This window comes from Malaclemys terrapin, chromosome 11 (assembly GCF_027887155.1).
Source record: "Malaclemys terrapin pileata isolate rMalTer1 chromosome 11, rMalTer1.hap1, whole genome shotgun sequence".
In the NCBI taxonomy this organism is placed as follows: Eukaryota; Metazoa; Chordata; order Testudines; family Emydidae; genus Malaclemys; species Malaclemys terrapin.
The window spans coordinates 67,101,103-67,117,090 of NC_071515.1; the positions used below are offsets into that span (position 1 = coordinate 67,101,103).

The window sequence follows — 15,988 nt, forward strand, 5'->3', positions numbered from 1 at the left end:
GATATACCCCCTGGAAGACCTCTGCGTACCGGCAGGGGTACACATACCCCTGGTTGAGAACCACTGGTTTGGGTCAGAGGATGAAGCAAGGTGGCTTTATATGACCTCTGTGTCCTCTCAGATTCTTGGCTGGGCTCCCACACTTCTAGTAGTTTCATATCTCACATTAGGGTGACCAGATAGCAAGTGTGAAACATCGGAACAGTGTGTGTGTGTGTGGGGGGGGTAATAGGTGCCTATATATGAAAAAGCCCTGAATATCGGGACATCTGGTCACCCCGTACCTCACATGCATTTTCCACCAGAGGGCTGGTCCCAGCAAGAGGCCTAGAAGTCCCAACTGGTAATAACAGCTTCATAAAGACAAACATCTCTTCTCTATCATAGTGAGAAGGAAGTGATGCAACTTTCTAGGGTGTGTATTGGAAATTCCCCTGCCCAGGGACCAGACCTTGCGCTGCAGAAGAATATCAAAGATGGACATGATATATATCACTGCAGATTATAGAGTAACCAGCTACTTGCCTTGTATACTTATTCACTTTGCACTTTGTACACTATTCCTCCCTGATTGGGCTATTTTGTGTAAATGACACTACAAAAACAGTGGCAAGTAGGGCTGCACTGGCAAAGGGAGGGACACAACATGGGGGAGACGGCTTTCCCTGGGCACAGTGAGAAGCTGTATTTCTTTGCCAGAGTAAAAAGTTATACACACCAGCCCCTCACTCTCTTTTGGCTTCACCATATTCTGAAGGTCGTTTCGTTGCTTACACTGCACAATCCAGGCAGATCTTCTCTGCTAAATAACACATTTTACTAGGACACCTCGGTGTGTGTGTGTGGTATGTCTGGTGGGTGGGGAAGGGACTGAGGGGTGCAAGGGAAGGGACTGCAGGAAGGGAAGGGATAAGGCCAGGCGGGGGTCCAGGGGACATGTGTTTGCCCTGGGTAGGAGCTTTGGGTGGCGCGGGGGAGGGTTATTGCGTTTGCCTGCGGGGAGACAGGTGAGGACAGGAGCAGAGGAAGATTTGGCTTCCCTGGGGCGGGGGCTGCTGCTGTGTCAGCGCGAAGCACGTTTGGTCACCGGCTCTGCCTTCTGCCCGCCCCGCAGCCAAGAAAAAGAAACTCGGGGAGGGGAATCCGGTGCGGAGAAATGAAAGTGAAACTGGACCTGCTGCAAGACGGAGACCAGCCCAGGCCAGACGGAAACAACTGGTCATGGCCGGGGAGGCGAAGTGCCCCTTCCCGCTGCTGGTGGAGGGGGACTGGGGGGGCTCGGGGCTCCCCAAGAACCTGAGGAAGAAACTCCTGTGCTACTTCCAGAGCGGGAAGAAATCCGGAGGGGGGGAGTGCGAGATCCAGGAGCGGCCCGGCCAGGTCCTGGTTTGCTTCGCCCAGGAGGAAGGTAAGGGGGGGGGGGTTCGCTTTGCTTTGTATGTAGTTTGAGCAACAAATGTCAGATCAGAATGTGTGTGTCAGCACCCTGCGGGGTCCGGGTGAGTGAGGGGCCCACGGGGCACCGGGCAAAAGTGAGTGTGTCAGGTCCGCTCCCTCGCCCCAGGGAATGTCTCTCCAATTTGGCCCCATCCAAGTTGGATGTGACCGAATGGTGCTCTAGAGCAGTGGTCTCCAAACTTTTTTGATCGCGCACCCCTATCAGTAAAAAAATTTTTTGAGCATGCAGCCCCTGCTGCGCCGAAGCAAAACAATAAAGAAAAAAGCTGCTCATACTCCCCCCCCCCCCCGAACTGCCCGGCACCCCCAAGGATCCTCCTGCGCACCCCACTTTGGAGACCACTGCTCTAGAGAGGCAGGGGCACCATTTCAACTGGGGGCAACTTTCCGCTGGGGTCTAAGGTCCACTTAGGCCCCTGCAAGCTCTTGGTTTGTTTGTTTTTGTTTTTTGGAAGGATAAAATGTAAAAATCAGTCTATGTTGGGAGCATGTGTTGTGAGGATTTCCTGTATTTTTTAGTAGGATTCTTCAGGAAAAGCTGGAACAACTTTCCAGTACTGGAAATGTTTCAAGTTCTAGCTCTGTACTTTGTCAATTTCTCTGGTGAAATTTACCAATGCACAGAAAAGGCGTGGCCTGTAGTGGCCTCATATAATTATCCTCACAATTGTAGTTTATATCTGCCGACCCCTCATGGACATGCCTATAATGTCATCAGTTCATGGAGGCCTTGATTCAGGAAAATCTTCAACTTGTAAGCATGTGCTTGAGGCCTGTTGACTTCATTGGGGTTTAAATACATGTTTAAGCTCCCATCCTAAATGGGCAAATAATATCCATGCCTGTACACTTTCTTTTGAACTGTGGGTAAGGGTATGTCTACACTGCAGTTACATATGCGTGGCTGACCGGTGTCCGCTGACTCAGGCTTGTGGGGCGGCTGCAGGGCTAGAAACCTGCAGTGTAAAGATCCTGGCTCCGGCTCTGGTAACCAGTCTGCCTGTGTCACGTTAATCTTCTCTTGCTATTTCACTGAGAGACTGGAATCTGTGCCACTTAGACCTCTCTGCTGTTCACATCACATCTGGTTGTGTTAGATCTCACAAGCTGGACAGCACTGGGCTTTATCAGTATTTGGATGAAAGACCTCCATCTTGGAAAGCCGCCTGACTTGGGAAGCAGTGCTGGTAATTCAGGTGGCGACGTTCTTCCTCAATAAGTGGCATTCAGAGGTTGTTATATGCCAGTATCTCTGCATAGTAGCTAGGGGTCCAGTGCTGTTAGAGATGCTGGGTAGGGCCTTGCACTCTGTAGTCACATATGCCTGTGCAAAATGGGTGTATGATGTTGCCACTTTGTACTGACTTTGCACAGTAGCACACAAAATGAAAGGCAGTAGGGAACCAGCCCTGCTGTCCTTCAGATGGGATATAAAAATGAGGTGATGACATCTTGAGACCATTAAAGATTCCTTGGCATTTTTGCTAGAGTTAGGGGAGTGTTGCAGTAATAGCAACACCAGCCCTGTGTTCCTGGGCAAATGCCTCAGTGTAATTGCCTTCTCTTTAACTTAAATTTGCCTTGTTGATTCATTGATTCATTAAATAGGATAGTCTCCTCCTCTGTCCTTAAAGGGATATGATCAAAATCTAGTGATTTAAAAAACAAAATAGGTTACAAGTAGTTTCGGATATTACGTGTACTTTTTGAGTCCCCCGGCCAATTTTTGGCTTTTGCAAATTTTTATATTTTAAAAATATTTTCTCCTATTGATGAATTACATCTCCCACTGGAACTGGAGAAACAGAGAACATTACTATACACAAAGTGCTGCCAAATACACAATTTAAGCAAACTTATAAAAAGAAAACTCTTTTGTATCAATAGGTAAAAATAAGTTCAGACGGAGGTATTATTTTGAAGTCAGCAAGCTGTTGGTTAGTGTTGCTCTATGCTGTTAAAGAGTTCCTGCATGCCACCCAGAAGTGGCTGCATTGCAGGACTGGGTGAAATGTTTCTTCCTTGGGAAGGATTGTGACTTGGAGAATGGAGTACTTAAATTATTGCAGCCTTTAGCAAGGTGCAGCTTACTTCCTGTTTATGTCAGCCCAGCTCTGTTGGTCATTATATTAGGGGGTGGGGCCTTGGAGCTGGTTCAGTCCCCACTCCCTGCCTTTCTCTACCATTCCCTATGCGCATGCTCATGTTTGAGGGCTGGGGGAGGGAGTATTGGTCCCACAGAGCCAGCTCTCACAGCACCAATCTCACAATGATCCAGCCAGGCTGCACAGAGGTGTGGAAATAAACCTTACTCCCCTGCGTGGCCATGTTAGGGGCACTGACAGCCTGCCCCAAGCTCTGTAAAGCACTGGGGATGAAAGTGCTATATTGACGTAATATCTTATTATTTATTACAAGCTTCTTCTCTTTAGAACATATTCCTGTAAACGATTTGACTCATAGCTCCTGAATGGAAAAGTGGGTGTCATCTATATGTCCATTTTCCCCATCCCACACATGTTAGATTAGTAGATCTCAGACCTCCTGGTACAAGTAATTCTTTTTTTCTTTTTATAATTTTTATGTTGATTAAGGCCATTCATTTGTCCGTACCACAAATCTGCCAAATATGTATCTTTGACGCTGAACAAGCCTTAAAAACAAAACCCGACAAAAAACAGAAAATCCACTAGATGGAGCCAATGGTTCAAAAATGGTGTACAAGAAAGTAAACATATTCAGGTTTCATGGCGCAATCAGTATCTGGTATCGAGGATAGATTAATCCTCTGGTATGTCCGGATTGATCTCATGACATTTATGTTGGTATGCACAATGGAAAGTCTCTGTGACAGGTTCCCCTTCATAATGCAGGAACTAGATCCACCTGATACTCTAATCCTGCAAACATTTATACTCATGCTTAACTTTCTGCACACAAGTAGTCAGGGGGGCTGGAACAATTTGTACAGTGGGGGTGCTGAGAGCCATTGAACCAAACTGTAAACCCTGTATCTGAGGGAAACCACTTCAAACCAGCACCCCCAGCACCTCTAATTCCAGCACCTATGCAAGTAATCTCATTAGTATTAGGGTAGTGCCCTGACATGCCAGTGAGATTGGGGCCCCACTGTGTTGGGTTCTCTGCAGATATGGTAAGAGACAGTCACTACACTGAAGAGCTTAAAGTTTTAGGCCCCATTCCTGCAAACATTTTGGCAAACATCATAGCCAATGGGACTACTCACATACATCTAACTGAGCACCTAGATAAGTGTTTGCATAACTGGGGCCTATGATCAATGTTCTTTAGTGCAGGGACTATCTCCCTCTATGTCAGGGGTGGCCAACTTGCGGCTCCGGAGCCACATGCAGCTCTTCAGAGGTTAGTATGCGGCTCCTTTCATAGGCACCGACTCCAGGGCTGGAGCTAGAGACACTAACTTTCCAATGTGCCAGGGAGTGCTCACTGCCAATCCCCTGCTTTGCCCCACTCCACCCCTTCCCCCAAGCCTGGGCACATGAAACAGCTGATTGTGGCGGGCGGGAAACATGGGAAGTGAGGGGGAAGTGCTGATTGGTGGGGCTGCTGGCGGGTGGGAGGCACTGGGGGGGGGGAGGGCTGCTGACGTATTACTGTGGTTTTTTGGCAATGTACATTGGTAAATTCCGGCTCCTTCTCAGGCTCAGGTTGGCCACTCCTGTACTATGTGTTTGCACAGCACCCAGTGCATTAGGACCCCCATCTAACTGGTTTTACTGAGCATTACCAAATATAAATAGCGACGAGGGTAATATACCTAATAAATAATAATGTGTTTATATATTTGTGCTCTTCTCATGACTCTTCTACAAATGAACAAAGCTAGTATTTTATGTAAAGCTAATATTTTATATAACTCTGTATGCTGCCACACCTCTGACTTTCTACAGCTCTTAAGATCAAGGCACCCTGATCAAAATTGCAGAACTGGCAAGGTAAATTTACCAGAGAAAGATTTTGTGAGAATGAGAGAGCCTTGAAATGAACTTGTGCTCCCGTTGGGCCAAACAAGGGATGACATGGTCTGACTGAGCAAATTTCAGTATGTGTCACATTCGTGCCATGAGCCTAAAAATATTTTCATGTGATTATTGGACGTTAGTTATATTTTACCGTGTTCAGTGGAGAGGAGTATGTCACCTAGTATTAGGATATAAGAGTGCCGCATAGACTTACATACAAACCATCCTTTCTACCAAGGTTATACGTTTTCTTTATTTGTATTTTAGTGAGGCAACGAGTTCTTGACAAAAAGACCCATGAGCTCGATTTGCCAGAAAAAGGAGGATTAAAGCTGGTTGTCACGTGGCCGGAAACAACAGGTGCAACCGAAGAGGCTGTGTTTCAGGAAGAGTTGGATCCCGAACAGGTAAATAAATACAAACTTGAACCCGCAGCATCCAGAGCTTTGAAGCAATAGCAGGAGCATCAGGTCATTCGTTAATATTCTACTGTCATTTTATTTTTAGGCTTTAAAGACAGCAGGCAAAGCCCAGGAGCAAGGTAAAGTGTTCTTCATAATATAGTACATAGAATAACAGTATGGTTCTTCATAAAATGAAAATGTTGGTGCTAGAGGTAAAACTTCTCATTCACCACTGACCCGTATTTCTGTAGGGAGTTCCGAACGATCTCTCTGAGTTTGGCTTCAGAAGCTGGTCAGAAAGATAGGTGGCTGAGAAACAGGAATATCTGGGACATGATCAGCAAGTGCCTATACCACAATTCTACTGAGAGTGCTCAAACCCTGAGACTTTATTATGACACTTTTCTCCTCCCTGTGCAGAAAACACAACTTCAGTAAGCTAAACTTGCTCTTGAAACTAATAATTTCCCATTACTTTTTATGAACCTGTCTCATTCAAGGTTTAAATAGTCATGGTGTGTCCCTTAAATATCTTGACTGTCACTGAAAATTCTAGGCATGACTAGGTAAAACACACCACCTGTCTGGTCAATGAACCAGGTTATCAGGTACATCCAAAACTATCTTTCATATTCCATTTGTTTCAATGGGATGCCAATGGAAGAACAATAGCCGTGGAGGACAAGCATTGAAAAAGTTAAGCTTAGGTGTGGGATCTTTGTATACCTCTAGTTTCAAGATTCTTGTACAGAAATATGGTGCTTGCAAGTATTTCCTGGTTCTATGGCATAGTTACATTGATGCCCATGTATTCGGGTCAGGTTGTGTAGTCACATGTTGTGATACTAACTTGAAAAGACACAATGGAAGATCCTGTTGCCGGCAGAATGCAGAACTATAAAGGAATAACTTCAAATGTTGCTATGAAAAATGATACATCTCATGAATATGTTAATGAGCTTACTTAGACCCCCCCTTCCCAGCAGAACTCTGGTAAACTTTCTCATTCAATGTGTGGTCTAGAGCAGGGGTCGCAATGTTCAGCACGTGGCTCGCCAGGGTAAGCACCCTGGCGGGGCGGGCCAGTTTTATTTACCTGCTGACGCGGCAGGTTCAGCCGATCGCGGCCCCCACTGGCCGCGGTTCGCCGTCCCGGGCCAATGGGGGCAGTGAGAAGCGGCGCGGGCGAGCGATGTGCTGGCCACGACTTCTCGCCACCCCCATTGGCCCGGGACGGCAAACCGCGGCCAATGGGGGCCGCGATCGGCTGAACCTGCCGCGTCAGCAGGTAAATAAAACTGGCCCAGCCCGCCAGGGTGCTTACCCTGGCGAGCCGCATGCCGAACGTTGCCGACCCCTGGTCTAGAGAATAGTGTCTTGGACAGCAAAAATGATCATCACCAGTGAAAAAATAATGTTCAGTCTTCAGGTTAAGGAAGTTAGGTTAACCAGGAAATTCTTCTGTTGTTACAATTACTTTTATAGACATTTTTGATTTCTCAAAATTTAACTTCAATCCTATTTTAGACATTACAATAAACTATAGCAGTAAATAGTTGCCTCTATCTGAATGTTTATTCAGTGCTTCTTTTCTTAGCTCTTCCCTGCTTCTAACAATGGGTACTTAAATTTAGCATCTATGGTGTATTAGTTCATGCTAGAGATGGGCCCCCAAATAACCCCAAATATTAAAAACCTCCAAACTTTGGATCTGCAGTCATGTTTTATATCTTAAGCCCATCTTCAGCTTATGCTTACGTGTGCTTACTCCTGGGGGAATTCTGCGCATGCGCAGAATTTATGTCCCCTGCATATTTAATTGCTTCCCTACAGAAAAATGACTTTCTGACAGGGAAGCAAAGGGAAGCCACAAGAGCGGTCATGCGACCTTCTCCAGCAGTATGTTTCAGATACCCAGGGCAGCCGGCAGAGAGGTAAATCACGGTGGGGCAGGGAAGACCCAGCTGGTGGCTCCTACCCTACACTAGCCTCAGTTGCTAGTCACAGCAGGGCTAGGGAGGACAGGATTTCCTCTTCCCCTGCATGGCATCTTGGGCCGGGTTGACCCACCTGCAGATTTCTCCCCCGGCTGTAGGAAGCGCTGCAAACTCACTCTTCCCCCCCACCCCCCGCTTCCCCATCGCTCCTCAGCTGCAGGGAGAGGGATCCCTGTACAGGGAGCTGCTCCCCCATCCGCCCAACCCCCATGCATCCAGACCCCCTTATACCCAGACCCTCCTGCCAAGCCTCACCCCCCCACACACTTAGAAGCCCGCCGATGAGCTCCATTCCCCCTGCACCTGGACCACCTTGATGAGCCACCCGCATCCAGATCCCCCCTACTGAGCCCCAACCAGCTGCACCTGGATCCCCACCCCACTGAGCCCCATTCCCCCAGCATCTGGATCCTGCACTGAGCTCCCCCATGTCCAGATCCCCCCTGCCGAGCTCTATCCCCACACACCCCACTGAGCCTCAACCACCTTCATCTTGGCTGCCCCGCAGAGTCCCATTACCATTGCACCAAGAACCCCCAACAAGCCCCTGTGCATCCAAATCCACCCACCCCCCCGCACACGTGGATCCCCCACTGAGCCGCCCGCACCCAGATTGCCCCCCACAGAATCCTATCAACCCATACCTGGATCCCCCCACATTAAGCCTCTCTACACTTGTATCCTGCCTTGCTGAGCCTGCCTGCCCACACACAGGGGCAGGGTCCTGGGGTGTTTCAGGGACAGGTCAGATCCTTGCACTGTCAGGGTTGGGTGCAGCCTCAACGCTGAGCCCATGTCCTGGGGAAGGGGCGGGGAGCTACACAGTGATCTCCCACCTCTGTGCAGCCAGTGGCCTGTGCTCCCCAGTGCCATGCTGGAGCCTCCACATTTATTTGACAAATAAAATTTGCAGAATTTTAAAATACCGTGCACAGAATTTTAATTTTTTTGGCGCAGAATGCCCTTGGGAGTAGTATGCTTTCGACATTTTATCAGATGTGGTGGATGAGGCTCTATTCCTGTAGGTGATTTTCCTGTAGATAGGTCTGACAACCCTTTGATGTTTTACAGTGTACAGTAACTTAAGCAACGCTTTTGTCCACATAATCATTTTACTTTTTTCAGAAGAGAAAGCAAGAGTCCTTTTAAGAGGAAGAAACAGAATGAAAGTTTTAAAAAATTTAAAACATTAGAACGTAAAATAATATTGAGTTTGCCCTAATATCTTTACCCCATGAAATGTATTGAGTGTGTACAACTGTGTAACCCAGTGACATCCTTTTATTTGTACTTCTGTCAAACTAGATGTGCAGGAAGTCTTGCGAAGAAAGGAACATTCAGTGCAGAATAGTGCACGCCATGTGGAGAATATTCAAGAACACCCCCAAACAGCTTCATCTCTACTTGTGCTTGAAAATATAGAAGAGTCTGTCACAGAATGCATGTTAATTATGCTGTTGGAGACTATCAGTGGCTTATTGGGAGACAAAGACTTCAGCATGGAAATGATACCTGAAATAAATGCAGCTGTAGTTACCTTTATAAAAAGTATAGGTAAGACAGAATGTACACTGACAGTAATTTTTATGTGTAGTTTTAAAAGGTGGCCAACCCCTAATACATAAAGAATTGCCATAAAAGAAATTTGAATAGTAAATTGGGATCTAAATTGACTACAATCACTCATGAAAAAGACCTGGGTACCACCGTGGACAGATCCCAGAAAACATCTGCTCAGTGTGCAGCTATCATCAAAAAGGCAACCAGAATGTGAGGATGTAGAAAGATTTTGAGAGAAAATAATATTGAAAATATTATCATGCCAACTTCATAAATTGATGGTGCAACCACACTTGGAGTGCTGTGTTTCATTCTTGTCATTCCATCTCAGAAAAGATAGGAGGGGACGGAGTCCAGAGATGGGTTGAAAATATGAGCAGTATGGAAACACTTCCATATGACAAGAGATTAAAAAGATTAGAACTACTTATCTTGCAGACGAGATTAATAGAAGACATGTCAGAGAAATACAATAGTGAATAGTATTGAGAAAGTAAATTGCGTGCTCCTATTTTACAAGAACAAAATACAAAAATACGAAATATAATACAAGCACAAAAGGACAGCCAATGAAATTGAAAGACAATTAATTTAAAACTAATTATTGGAAATAATGTATTACAAAATAAATAAATACCTTATTACACAATTGGCCTGGGGAATTCATTGTCACAAACACAGTGGTATTTACATTAGAAAACTTGCCCAGTGCTGAAAATGGTTTCATTCCAAGTGTAAACAGAACCAAACCCCACTCAGTACTATTGCAGAAATCATAGCTGAGCCCTACGAATGATACAGTAAAAAATGTTTCATGAATGCCTTTTTTCTGATTTCAGACACCATGGAATTTTTGGACATATGTGCCCAAAACAACAGAATGAAAAACTTTAAAATTACTGCCAGACTTCTTGAATTGACACAAAGCATCAAGGCTGAAAACATACCATCTAATGTTCCTAAAGATTATATAACGATCTACTTTGAAAGTCCAAAGAATGGAGGTGGCCCAGTATTAGATGTTAAACATTTCCGTGAGGAGAAGTCAGCTATCATTACATTTTGTGATCACAAGGGTAATACTGTCTCACTTTCAGTACTTCTTTTCATTAGAAAATGAACATGATATTCTTAGAAAATGGTTAACCATCTTGGTGTCTGAAAGTAAATGGCTACACTACTACTAAGAGACCCAGGTCAGGTTTGGTGTCATAAAAGTAAAGTGCTTAAGCCCTGTTCCAAGGTTCTGAGTTCTTTCCAGGAGGTGTTGTGCAACCTCTACTCAACATTGGCCTCAGTGTGACTTGCAGGTTCTCAGCATCTCAGAACTTGACCCAATGAAAGTTTATATCTAAATAAGAATTAAGTAGAATCTCATGGTTTGGTTCACTAGAAATACCTTTGTGTATTTGTTGCCTGTTCAGGGTTCCAGAACCATTCCATCCTGTGTTATCTTTATATAACCTTTAATATCTCTGTTATGAATGGATTGATGACTCTCTGATGTTGTTTTTAATACAAACACATCCATGGTTTTTCACCGTAGTTTTATTATATGTGACAATAGGGAAAGCAGGTTCTTTAAACCACTTTGAGCTGTGATCTGTTTGGATTTCATAAGCTAAGCAGGGTCAAATTTCTTCTGCATCTGAGACAGGATATGTCTAAGTGGTGATGATTCAGTAGGTTGCAATGTTTCCTTTGAATCAGCATGAAACCAATGCCCCATTCTAGTGTTAGGGTCACCTCCAATAAATAACTCCCTGCATTCAGAGTCCCAAGGTTTCCAGAATAATTTTGTTTGACTTTTAATTGAAGACCTCAGGTAAGTGACTTATTTTTGTCATAAGCTAAATGATTACTTAAGAAGTTTCAGTATGTTAGACTTTGATGTATAACCTGGCTCATGGTAATGGCACTTTTTGTACTTTCATCAATCACATTTTCCTTTGCGTTGTCTATATCCCATTTACAATGGCTGGAAAATGCCCCAAAATTGACATAACTTTCTGGATGAGCAGTGGACCAAGAGTTCTTTTGATAAAGTTTAGAATAAGAAATATTTGCTCCTCCTTTTGATATGGCACCCTTCCATGCCCATCTCTCAATAAGGGTTCATAGTAAAGCATAACTGTGAAGTTAAATAATGCCCGGGTGTACTTAATGAAACAAATAGAAAACAGAATCCTGATTCCTCCACCCCTCTGAAAATAGTGTTTTGGAAGCCAAAAAACACAGAAATAGACACAAAAGACAAATTGTTATTCTATTTAATAGCGTTTCAGGCTGATTTTTTAAATTTTTTATTGAAATTCTTTCTATATTTTAATTTTTAGATCTGAACACTGTCTTGGGAAAGCAGCATTCCCTTGATCAAACACCAATTTCTGTATATCCATACTACAGTTCTTTGGGTACAGCTCTTTATGGAGAGAAGAGACCACTAATAAAGATGCCAGAACCAATTAGAATCCCAGTGGATCCTTACATCTTGCAGTTTTTACAGAGCCATGATAGACTAATCCAAGAAATAAACCAGGAAATGGAAAATTGCCATTGTGAGCTAAAATGGCCCCAAGCCAAATGTACATATCCAGAAATTACATTGTGTCCTTCAGCAACTTTGTCTAAACAGAGAAGGTCAATGATTAAGTTGATTGGGACTTGGAAAGAGGATGTTTCCACTGAGTTCTCTTGTGTCATGTCAAAGTACAAGACTAGTAAGTGTAAAGTAAATGCAGTGGTTTGGGAAGCCATAAAAAACAGATTGGCGACGGACCATGTGTTGACCATACCTGACATTTCTAAGGAAATGGCTATCATAGCAGGTGACATGCTGGCTGTGGAGGATGTGGAGAAAGAACTGAAAGAACATATGGAAAATGCTGTGAGAGAAACAGAAAGGGAAAAGCAAAAAATAGAAATAACTATGTCAGTTCCCCCAGGAAAGTATGCAATTTTACACAATGCTGGGCTGGAGAAGAATATTTACAAGGAGTACCCATGCTTAAAGATCTCTTATGATGATGCAAAGAAGACAATTGGCCTATGTGGAGTAGCTGCAGAAGTTTATAAAGTCAAAAGTGACATACTGGAAAAGGTGCAGAACATGGCACAGAAGTCAATTACTATTCATCCTCAGATTTTCCAGTTCCTACAGCACATTGATAATGAAACTCTGTCACAGAGCTTATTTGTGACAAATCAAGTCAATGCCTTTTATCAGCTTGAGAATGATACTGTACTGCTGGTAGGAGACTCTCCTGAAGTTCTCTTAGAAGCAGAAGAACGAATGAAGACAGAGTTAGACTATAAATGCATTCCTCTGGAAGACCGAGAAGTTATCAAAAAGAGAGAATGGAGGGAACTCACTAGCATCTTGTACAAGACATATAATGCATCCCAGGAAACCCTAATAATGGATGACCTGCTCCCTCTGGAAGGAGATCAGAAAGTAGTTATTGCTGGTTATTCTAAAGCTGTAGCAGAAGCTTATCGAAAGCTTTCTGAGTTTGTAGATAGAAACACACAGGTGCAAAAATTAATCCCAGTTCAGTCTGTGGCAGTTGTACAGTTCATAGAGAAGGAAAAATCCCACGTTTGTCATGAATTGAGAAAGAAAGATGTGACAATTAATTTTGGCACACAGACTTCACGTAAAAGTATTTCCCTGAGTGGACCAAAGGTAGAAGTGTTGAAGGGCATCCACCTGATTGAACAAATTCTATCTTCACTATATTCTACAAATGTGTTAATTGATAAACCGGGTGCCAAAGCATTTTTCAGAGACAAAGAACGCTTGTATGTTAGTGAGGTAAAGCATCAATTTAACTGTCTGATCAGGCTGCAAGAAGATGGAGAAGAACAAAGAGAAGATGGTGAAACCGGTAAAGATACGACAAAACAGCTCCGCTGTAAAATGATCCTGCAAGATGGAGTTGTAGTAGCAGTTTATAAAGGGGATTTGTGCAGTCATCCAGCTGACGTTGTGGTGAATGCATCAAATGAGGACTTAAAGCATATTGGTGGTCTTGCTGAGGCACTTTTAAAAGCTGCAGGGCCAGAACTACAAACAGAATGTGACCATATTGTGCGGAAACGAGGCCCTTTGCAGCCTGGCCGTGCTGTTATTACAGATGCTGGGAACCTCCCATGTAAACAGGTGATTCATGCTGTTGGGCCCAGGTGGAGGGATCACGAACCAGAAAAGTGCGTGCGCTTGTTAAAAAGAGCAATAAAGGAAAGCCTACAGCTGGCTGAAACGTACAATCATCATTCCATAGCCATCCCTGCTATCAGCTCTGGGATATTTGGATTTCCGTTAAAACTGTGTGCACAGTCAATTGCAAAATCCATCAAGGAAACCTTAGAAGATTCTCCAGGGGAAAGCTGCCTGAAGGAGATTCATCTCGTGGACTTTACAGAAAAAACAGTTCAGGTTCTCACTGATGCCTTGAAAGACGTGTTCACAGAGAAATCACCCCAACTCAGTTTATTGCCTCAGTCCAAAACAGGCCACCAGCCCAGAGAAAGTAGAGGTGCTCAGAACAGAAAGGGTCTCCAGATGGTAACAACGGATGAAGGTCTGAGTGTCATACTGGAGAAGAGAGACATTCAGGATGCTACAGTAGGTGTTTTAATTTATCAGATATTACTCAGTTTCATATAAAGATTTTTCTCAAAGTTAACTGGGAAATGAGAAGATACTAGGTTAACTTGATGTCTAAAATCAGTATTCTATAATGAAACACACATAGTGTGTTAATTAAACCAATAAATGGGAGAGGGACCCACGCCACAACGTTTACATCTAGGTCTAGAGTCAACATACAAAATAATTGGCCTTTTCAACAAACTGTATTGACGTTAGAAGGGTTCACACTGTTATTCATAGTGCTCCAAGCTGAAAGAAGGGAATCCAGGCCATGAGGTGCCATCCTCTCTGGTCTTGCTACTGTAGAATCATGTTTGTAGAAAGCGGGTACAGGGGTGTCCTGGGAGTTTCCTTCCCTTCTGCCTCCACTGGGGAAGGCCATGGTGCTGAGTCTGAGTTGTACAACTTGCAGGAGTATTGAAAGAGCAAGACCAGAAGCAGCTGCTTAATTTGCTTTTGCTGAAGGCTGGATCAGTAGGTTGGAAACCTGAACTAACTGCACTTTGGTTTTCACACTCTCTGCTTATCCAGAGCTCAGCTGATGCATTTCAGACTGGCTTAATTGGAGTGCCTTTGATTAGTCCATTGTGACTCCTTATTACACCCTTAGTGTTTGTTTTTTATACTAGTGGCTCCAAGTGCATCTCAGTAGTCTGTACATCTTAATAGCCCCTGATTTTTCTTTTTAATTAAACATCCCCTCTCTGACTCACCGCAGCCAGTTGTGGTGCTCCTTCATAAAGTGTGGTCTTATTGCACTGGCTATTGGCTGCTCTCTTTGAAAGCTTTATATTTGTAAGTTCTCTTGCAGTAACAGCCCTAGCTAACCCAATAACCCATTAAAAATTCCTCTGTATTTAATGTTAATGGGGAACTACAAAACAAAAAATTGTGGGTTTTGCTCTTTACTGTGTCTTTATGATGCAAACAGACTGCCTCGGTTTCTACCACCCAAGTTTTATCTCTGGGATATTGCTTTTCTGAGAAGTAGCATCCTGTCCCATCTCAGTTGTGGGGAGGGAGAAGAGCCCCAAGGTTACAGGTGTATGTGACATCAGAGACATAACTCATGGGTAAGGCTATGCTTTGGTCACGGAGGTCGCGGAAGTCATGGAATCGATGACTTCCGCAGACCTCCGGGACTTCAGCCCGCAGCAGCTGGGAGCTGCAGGGTACCCCCACCTCCTGTGGTGGCTGGGAGCTGTGGGGTACGCCTGCTGCAGCAGGTGCGGGGGGTCCCTGCAGCTCCCCAGTCCCCACGAGTGGGGGGAATCCCCCGGAGCTCCCCAGCCTCCGTGGTGGGGGGAGGGGAGGGAATCCCCTGCAGCTCCCCAGCCTCCTTGGGGGGGGGAATCCCCCAGAGCTCCCCAGCCCCATGGGTGGCAGGGGACCCCCAGCAGCTCCACAGCTGCTGCCGCCACCGGGAGAATCTCCCAGAGCTCCCCAGTTGCCGCAGGCGTGGGCGGGGTCCCCCCTAGCTCCTCAGCTGCCGCTGGTGCAGGGGACCTCTGGAGCTTCCCAGCCATCGTAGATGCGGGGGTTCCCTGTAGCTCCTCTGCCTGTAGGGGGAATCCCCCAGAGCTCCCTAGTCCCCAGGCGGAGGGATCCCCCGCAGCTCCCCAGCCACCACAGGCTGGGGTCCCTCCCACCTCCCAGCCACAGCAGGGCAGAGTGCTGGACTCTCTTCCCTCTCCATTTTGTCATGGACATTTGTAGTAAAAGTCAGGGACAGGTCATGGCTTCCGTGAATTTTTGTTTATTGCCTGTGACCTCTCCCTGACTTTTACTACAAATGTCCATGACAAAATCGTAGCCTTACTCAAGGGCATAAGTGTTTTGGCCTAAATTTGCTTCAGTTTCGTTTTGGTGCAGCTGTTTCTTCTGTTGGTGCTGTTGGGAAACTGCCCTGGG

General features: G+C 45.0%; 1 protein-coding gene across 1 annotated transcript in view; it reads left to right on the forward strand.

The window, feature by feature from the left end:
* Positions 1 to 1,092: 1,092 nt before the first annotated feature.
* The window catches only part of LOC128845284 (protein mono-ADP-ribosyltransferase PARP14-like), a 34,983-nt gene continuing 20,087 nt past the window's right edge, over positions 1,093 to 15,988 (forward strand). The window contains exons 1-6 of the mRNA XM_054043743.1: positions 1,093 to 1,408; positions 5,730 to 5,869; positions 5,970 to 6,003; positions 9,169 to 9,417; positions 10,263 to 10,499; positions 11,760 to 14,050. Of these exons, the coding sequence (XP_053899718.1) occupies positions 1,222 to 1,408; positions 5,730 to 5,869; positions 5,970 to 6,003; positions 9,169 to 9,417; positions 10,263 to 10,499; positions 11,760 to 14,050 (3,138 nt within the window). The 5' untranslated portion in view covers positions 1,093 to 1,221. The remainder of the gene's footprint in view (positions 1,409 to 5,729; positions 5,870 to 5,969; positions 6,004 to 9,168; positions 9,418 to 10,262; positions 10,500 to 11,759; positions 14,051 to 15,988) is intronic.